This window comes from Mytilinidion resinicola (assembly GCF_010093595.1).
Source record: "Mytilinidion resinicola strain CBS 304.34 unplaced genomic scaffold BDZ99scaffold_10, whole genome shotgun sequence".
NCBI lineage: Eukaryota > Fungi > Ascomycota > Dothideomycetes > Mytilinidiales > Mytilinidiaceae > Mytilinidion > Mytilinidion resinicola.
Window position 1 is genome coordinate 1544303 of NW_022985446.1, and position 8395 is coordinate 1552697.

Sequence of the window (8395 nt, forward strand, 5' to 3'; positions counted from 1 at the left end):
TATATAGCTAGAAAGGGTATTCTATCAGGTGAAGAAGCAGCCGATCGTGCACAACCTGTACAGGAAGGGGCAGCAGAGGAGGCAGCAGAGCCACCGGCCGAGCGGCCACAGCGAGCAAAACCTAGGTGCAGCATGTGCGAATCAACAGAACACAATGCACGTACGTGCCCTAGGCGGCAGGCAGCTAGCTAGTATGTAGCTGCATCAAATATATTTGTTCGTGGTGGAGTAATTCGGAATATTTGGCCTCGGTAGCGTGGTTGGGTGGGCCACTAGCTTGTGCGGGCCACTAACTTGTGGATTACGTTAACTACACAAGAACCTGCTGAGTAAGCGGCTAGGCAGGAAGGGGCCGACAATCACCCCCAATTTAGACCAAGAACGGCGAGTTCGCAAAGAGTGAATGTGTCCTCCAATGTGCCTCCCGTTGTGATGGTGATAGATCATGAATGCTAAATACCGAGTAAGTGTTGTCCTTCCTTCTGCCGCCCGCTGTGATGGTGCCTGTCCCTTGTGCTTCCAACAAGTTCAAACATTACCGAACGGAAAAGTACCACTTTTCCCGCTAGACGTAAAGCCCTGCGGGCTAACCTAAACCTGATGGTCAATCCTGTGATTACATGATATGGTTGTGCCTAGGAGCTGTGAACGGAACTGCGAGGCTACGAGGCTGACCAATGGTAAGCAATCATGACAGGCAACGCGGCTCCGATACCTCATATAGAGTGCTGGAGTGTCCATTTTTTCAGCCTCGCCAGGGTCGCCATAAATGGTGCGGGGGTGAAGCGGCAGGCGGCACGTAGGCCACATGCACGGCCGTCGCTACACGATGATCCTAGCTGAGGTCAGGGTACCCTGGACAGTAAGCGCTAGGGTTTTGTGGAATGGAGGAATCAAGTCGCCAATCCCCTGGGGCTGGATGCGCCGCTAGTGAGTGCCAGAACCAAACGAATGGTTTTGCGACAATTTACCAAACGAGTTGGTTTTTCGACAACTTACCAACCTAGTAAGGTTTACGAGTTGTTCCTGTCCACGACACTCCAAATTCACATTTGCCGGCAACAGATCTTTCGAAATCCCTTTGCAATTTGCGATCTTGGTCACTATTCCCGGCTTAATTCTCCGAGCCGGATTGGAAATAGTCAGCTTCAATTCACACGCTTTCATTACCTTGACGCCAACTTAGCCTCGAAACCTGAAGGAGAGAACGAATTCTCAAACATGAAGGCCGATACCATTCTCGCAGCGGTATTTGGCGCTTTGACTTTACTAGCAACGATAGCTGGAGTTCGCTATAAAAACTCCATCGGCGGTTTAGTCTTGAAGCTTTTCAGATGTGGACGCCGCCGTCGAGGTTAGTAGATTTTCTCTACGATGAACCACCGCGCCGCAGGTAAATTGTAGTGCATGTCTGGATTCATGATTTAAAAAGTGGCTACTTGGATATCCGATATCCTGCATTTCTTTGAACTGTTTGAAGTCTGGTACGGGAGATGGACGGACTTCAGGGTTCCAGGTCTCGATCACACCAAATCCCTTCTGCGTGTCCCCCGATGTCGGTCCCCCGATTTCGGTCCCCCGGTTTTGGTCACGTGATGCTGACGTAATGCATGTTTAGACCGCGAAAGCAACCAGGACATCGAGACCACCTCCCTTGGGCCTTCATCAAGCCAGAGCCAACATTCCACGGGCATTGAACTGCTTACTCTACCTCCTGTTCAGTATCCGATGTACCTCGATTGGCCGGTCCCTCCCTCCCCGTACGACGAGACTCGTCGCGAGCAGCATGAGTGGAGTACTGTGGCCTAGACAATCGCTTAGGGACTGGATAATCAGTTGGCCATAGCTGGATGAATGAAGACTGGTGTGCGTAGAGCTGAATGAGTGGTTTGGATACGATGCTTGAGCGTTCGGCGGCCCGCGCTTTCGAGGATGTACTGAGGTATATGGTATTTTACTTGGACCTTTCGTTATATCTTTCATAGAACCTTCTTCTATAATTTTCAACGCACTCCTCTGAAGTTGGAGGTGTTCACTATTGGTGTCCTCTACCGGGTTGTAAGATTTCGATCGCTGTCGATGCTAGATGGTGAGGCTCGCCTCACAGCTGTGTCCATAGCCTCCGACAGTATTTGGGACATCTCGAGTTCGTCGTCGCTCCTAACGATATGCTGTTGATGAGAAAGACCTTGCTTCTACCCTAGAGACAAGAAGCAAGCCGATTAGGAGTAGGAGCTGGTCGATGAAATTTAAGATCGGAAGAGAGTCCAACACACTTCTCGCATGTGAATGCTGGTAGAGACTTTCGTATGTTGTGTTAGCCGATGCTATAGTCTCACCTCTGTACTTATCTTGCGATGGACGAAGCTTTAAAGGTGGGGTTCTGGCAGATGTTTAGCCGCACCGGCCGTCTCCGGAATCCAGCCTCGCACGTGATCCATGTCGCGATTACGCTGTAAGATAGAACCGGATCTTCCAAGCCTAAAGTCAGGCGCTGTAGCTCTTGCCAACATATGGTAGTCTTGTTAAAATAGGATCTGTGTCATGGGGGTGAGGAGACCGCGTGCTACGGGTGCCCAGAAGCCACGCCCCCGGTAATTCAACGTCCCAAGTATCAAGCTACTTGGCGCACGGCATGCTTGTCATAGGGAATGTATGGGGCGAGAGTTCTGTCTTAGCACTAAATGATTGTGCGGAAACGCGAGGACGCGAGTGAGCTGGTGTCGACACAGGCCCCCGAGTCGCCAGCCAAAGGCGGCACGATCTGCCAATCCGCCGAAACATAGCCTCACAATCCGCGCGCAAATTCCGCAGGGAGCCTCACAACGCTGAGGAGGCAGAAATTATGTAGGAGCCACCAATTTCTCGCCCGCCAACACCTCTATAATTACTCCAAGTTCCTCGAGCTTCTTTCCCATCTTGAAGCGCAGACTTTATCCATTTCTCCCAGTGCCCATCTTCGCTACTCAAAACTTCGTGACCGTGCGACAGCGCAATCCTTGCTAGAGCGGGACATGCCAACCAACCAATAGAATAACACTCCTGCAAGTGCTTAGCCTTGCGGCTTTCCTTCGCAGCCTTCTGGTCTATTCTTTTCTCGAGGTCTTTCTGTATGAGATTATTTTCAGCATGGATTTGAATATCTCTGACTGTCTGAAGAAACTGTCTTCCTTGGATGACCTCGACAGGACTAACATTTGGCGCAGAACCCGCTAGACTTCTAGCACAACTCTTTCGGCGATCATTGGACATCGTAGTCGAAAGCTGCGACCCAGACTTTACGTCTTCACCCGTCAATCAAAGTAAAATGGCGGATCAACACGCCTCCCATGCCCATCTCTCAGCCGAAGCCATCTTTGGTCTCATCTTCAGCATTCTCACCCTCACGGTTGCGATCGCGAGTATCCGGTACAAAGACTCTATATGCATGCTTTTCCTGAGGTGATGTCGCCGGACTCGTACTCAAAGAGGTTAGTCCTGCTGCGGACTCCTAACACTTTCTTCGATCTCAGCTAATGCGACGTAGGAAGTACTGATCTCGAAACCGGCAACGATAGCGCACAGAACAGAGCCGGAAGGAGCGACCTTGAGCTCCAGAGAAGCAGGTCGACGTTCTTAGACTGGCCTTTGTTGCCTTCGCCGTATGATGTTGGCCGGACGGAGAGGCTTGAGTGGGAGAGAGTGAGAAGCAGCGATGCCTGATCCAAATTGAGGGTGGTAGATCTTGAACGGGAAGCTTCCTCGGGTCCGTTTAGATTTGAAGATGTGTTGTGTTGTCGTGCGATGATCTTTTGGAATGGAAAGTGGAAGTAGAATCAGAGAGTCAGGTGGTCAACGCCCAGCACAGCGTCAGGAGCTGAGGAACGCTAGCCATACATATTCTTAGTCAATGCCCTTCTTTTTCATGCGAAAATTTAGTCTTCATCTGAACTTGCGCGAAACGCCGAAGCTCTCTACCGAAACGCTCTTCAATCTCATATTCGGTATTCTTGGTCTAATGATGTTGATTGGGGGCCCTCAGTATAAGGACTGGATATTCTCACTCTTCTGGCGTTGGTGTCGCCAAAGTCGTGGCCAACAAGGCTAGCCCCACAACTAGATCCTACTTTAGCAGTGAGTATTTCTTAACACTAAGTAGCTTATACGGATATCGAAGCGAGGGAGGGGCGCGCTTAAGATAGACTAGGAGAGGAAATCTTTGAGCTCCAATAGACTTTCTCAGGGCCACGTTTCTGGACTGCTCTGTACCGTCCGTAGACTGCTCTGCAATATTCCCGCGGTATAAGCCCTGAGCTAGTAGGGCCCAGAGGGTTGGACAGAAGAACATGCATGAATGATGTAGACAGAAGCTCGTGGACGGTCATAAACTGCATAGGGAGATTTTTCTATCTTGTTCCTAGACTTCTAGGTTTTATTCGTATAACGACGTCTTAGGATACGGCGTGGAAAATGGGGCGGAGATTCGCGCTTTATGCCGCCCGCTTTAAAGAGATTTGGGACTAGAGCAAATCGAGACTCCCAGATCATTTTCGCATGGTACGCCTTGAAAGCAAACTCGTTCCTATCTAGCTAAGAAACGGCAAGCATGATCGTCACCAAGACAGGACGGTGAGGCAATCGATTCTAGGCAACTAAAACGTGCAGCAACCGGGAGCGAGATGCTAAGAGAATGAGCAGAGATTGGCCCAGCGGAAAATTAAGTAGCAAGTGTTCTTGTAGATGGCTTCCCAGACATTTGGGTGCAGGGATGGGTAGTAGCCTTACAACTCGAGCGACATGTTGAGGTGTTCTGCAGCGGGCCGAAAGAAAGCCGCGTCATGCCCGCCAGCCTCTAGCCTCTAGCACGGCGAATATCTAGCAAACGCTAGAAAGACGCGGTGGCCGACAAAGAAAATATTGAGAGCTGCGCAGTCGACGATCCGTAGCTATTACCCAGAAGTGATTCTTCCATTGGAGCCAAGCTGCTGTATAGAGTCCAGATGCGCGCGTAGGAGGAGTACTTTTGCCTGGCAGTGAGCGCGAAGTTGCTCGTGCGAAGAGCCAGGAAATGGGCGCCGGTGGACGGGTGAACGTGCACTGCCCACTCAAGGAGTAATCCTAGAGATGGAGCGAACGTAATGTGACATGATATGGCCCGCGGGCGCGCCACGGCGGTATTGGGGCGGTGAGCTGGAGCAGCCAGGGATCTGTGCTCATCACCGTGCTCGCCGTACCCGCCAATGCCTTGCTGCCCTCCGCTTACGCGCTCGGTCATTGCAGCTCTCTCTCATCGTAACTGTAAAATCTTAAAAAGAAACGTCTGTCCTGATCGATTGGTATATAGTTTTAACCACGACCACTCATTCGACGAAGGCTTCTTCGACAAATATCCATCCGTGAAGTGTCTCCTACTCACTCCGCGACACATTCGATTGCCTCAACGAGGTAGAGAAGTTGATAGTCCAGGAACAGCATCTGAACCCGACATGGCTCATGAAGCAATGTTGGCAATCCTTTTTGGAGTTTCGACATTGGTCGTCACCGCAGCCGGTATAAAATTCAAACACTCGATCTGCTGCTGCTTCCTCGGCATGATTCGAAGAAGACACCGAACGCAAGGTCAGTCAATTCTTTCCTTCCTTCTTGCTTCCTGTTGATCTTCCAGAAGATGGCACTGCAAGATGGCGGGGATGCTGCGCCACACAAGGCTGACCAATCGCAGGAGATCGGGACATCGAAACTGCTCAGCGCCCACCCATAGAATACTTAGAGTACTTCCATCGACCTGCGGCAACTTCGCCGTTCGAGCTTAGTCAAACTGAGCAACTGGAATGGCAGCGGGAGAGAGATCGGGATAAGGGTGCGTGGCGATAGGTGCTATGTCAGATAGAGGGTGGTACGTGTTGTGGGTATATGCGGACTTTGATCTGGTGCCCGGTGAAGGCACTGATGTTTTAGCAGACACAAGGTCATTTTGACGTGTTACGGAAGCTTCAATGATAACGATGTGGACTGGAAGATGATGAAGAGGAAATATCGGACAAGGCTGAGGTTGAAGTTGGGATGCTAAGCTTTTAGAGGCTAGGTCTGATTAGGTACTAGCGCAATATAGTAGCTTCGTTTCCCGAAGTCCCCATCCCCACCTCTGCTGCCTCAGCCTCTTTACCCTCCTACACTCAACATCAACAATCAGACCGCGAAACATGAGATAAGCAGGTCCCGGGCGTCATAGCCACTGCCAACATGCTCGAAGTGTGTGAATGCAGATCTGCGAGACCTGAATCTCCACCAACGTCAACTCCCTACTCATACACGCCGCTAGATACTCCGGATCAATTTCGAACCATTCGGCTTTTACCTGCGGAATCGTTTGAAGCTCCCATTGAATGCCAGATTTGTATAGCAAATCTCTCCCATGGTTCTTCCTATGAAGCGCTTTCATATGCTTGGGGAAGTAGCTCTCGAGAGAATTCGATAAAATGCAACGGCCAAGATTTGTTCGTGACCCCTAATCTACTACGGGCGTTGAAGAGGCTACGCCCAATCTCTACACGCAGCATATCGAATCCGGGACCTCTTAATCTATGGGTAGATGCTATCTGCATTGACCAAGAGAATCGGAAGGAAAGAGCTCATCAAGTCGGCATCATGAAGAGGATCTATCAACTCGCCTCGAAAGTTGTTGTATACCTCGGAGAGGATGTCAACTTCAAGGACAGTGTCCCAAGTATACGAATGTTGTGGCTGCTCGACTCCTCCTGGTATACTAGGATGTGGACTCTGCAAGAATCTTTACTTAACCCGAACACGATCGTCAGGCACGGCGAGACTATGCTCTCATGGGAAGATCTCGAGATCGGGTTCCGGTCATTACCTCCCAGTTTTCGTTACAACGCAGCGCAGCGGAATGCTATTCTCCGCGTCCAAACTACTAGAGAGTTGAGACTGCAGTTTCGAGAACTGCAGGGGTTTGTCCAGCATCCTCAGCCCACAGACCGCACAATCGCCGATCGTTTGTCCCGCATGCTATCTCTGTGCCAGTACTTTGAATGTGGAGATCCGAGAGACAAAGTCTTCGCCATCCTCGGCCTTGTCGATAACTTAGATTTCAACGCACTACCCGAGCTAAATCCGGACTACAACACTCCCGTTACGGAGATATACCGACGTTTCGCATTGTTCATTATCACCAGCCTGAAGGACCTGCGCATCCTTCACGACGTGGGTATTAGCCGCCGTCTGGAAGGTCTGGCGACATGGGTACCAGATTGGAGTGTCACGAATCCTCAGGGCAAACTTTCTCGCAAGCTCTGTCGGCCTCACTCTGATTCTTTTGATCTTCAGCAGCTCGGAATAGAAATACGAGGGGATGGATGGTTACTGATCTGTAAGGGTGCTTGTTTCGACACAATCGCTACCGTCGGCATGCCTCTTCGCGACATGACTGAATACATGAAGATGGCCAATGACTGGCGTAGTGCATTACCCCCGCACATGTCCCGTGTCTACAGCAACCACTCAGAAATCGACTTAAACAGCTCTAAAAACAGCTCTAAAGACAGACTCATCAATGAAGAAAACGTAGAATATGCGATCACCACCTTTTTGACAATGCTGACCGCCGGCAAATGGAATCGTCTTTCAGAAGTTGCCCGCGCACAGTGGTACGGGCGACTGGGATTCAGAGCAGAATGTTGGCCTGAGGATGCTAGAGACTTGATCAACCTACAAGAACTTTCGGAGGAGATCGATGGCTGTGCTGGAAGAAGCGTCATCTTCACCAAGAGCGAGAAACAGGGACTTGCGCCACCACGTGCTCGACCGGGGGATCTGCTAGTGTGGTTCGATGGCTCCGACTTCCCGTTTGTTCTTCGACCAGCGGAGAAACAAGACAGTAGCGATCAGGAGTATGAGATAATCGGTGACATCTATGTTTCTAACTTTGATGCCGCTGCGTTGATGACGGATAGCCTGGTACACACGACTACATTTATGATCCGATAACGCGGAAGCCTGTCGGCGGAACACCTCGTGCCGCGTATCTGAGGACTGATAAAAGATGAATGGGAAGCACTTTCAGAAGCCGAGCATCTCCCACCAAGATCAATCTAATGCGCTTAACACCAGCACGATTTCAATATATCCATTACAACATTGGGTAATAATCTTGAGCACATGAATATCTCACTGCTCGGGCCCCAACCTTACTCGCTCGACGCCACTGTGAGGAGTACCCCGGCTAGTAGGGTTGGGTGTATGTCTAACATTGAGGGAGCTGGCGCTCTCTGCCTTAGCGCAGAGAGCAGATGCTCGGGCATCCGCGGGCTCTCTGCATTAGTGCAAAGAGCAGACGCTCGGGCATCCGCGGGCTCTCTGCATTAGTGCAGAGAGCAGACACTCGGGCCCCCACAGCCGC

At 50.7% G+C, this 8395-nt stretch overlaps 2 protein-coding genes across 2 annotated transcripts; both read left to right on the plus strand.

Annotated features, from left to right (window-relative positions):
• Positions 1 to 6222: 6222 nt before the first annotated feature.
• BDZ99DRAFT_388801 (HET-domain-containing protein) lies at positions 6223 to 7170 on the plus strand (the record flags this gene model as incomplete). Its single annotated transcript, XM_033715598.1, has 1 exon — positions 6223 to 7170. A coding segment is annotated over one exon (948 nt), but the record flags the coding sequence as incomplete, so codon positions are not given.
• On the plus strand, positions 7084 to 8065 carry BDZ99DRAFT_463560 (uncharacterized protein). Its single transcript, XM_033720107.1, has one exon. It carries the CDS (start codon positions 7405 to 7407, stop codon positions 7981 to 7983), a length of 579 nt encoding a protein of 192 aa, XP_033576779.1. The 5' UTR covers positions 7084 to 7404; the 3' UTR covers positions 7984 to 8065.
• Positions 8066 to 8395: the final 330 nt, after the last annotated feature.

Excerpts from the sequence above, each read along its gene's own strand:
- BDZ99DRAFT_463560 (XM_033720107.1), top strand. The coding sequence starts at position 7,405 with ATGCCTCTTCGCGACATGACTGAATACATGAAGATGGCCAATGACTGG.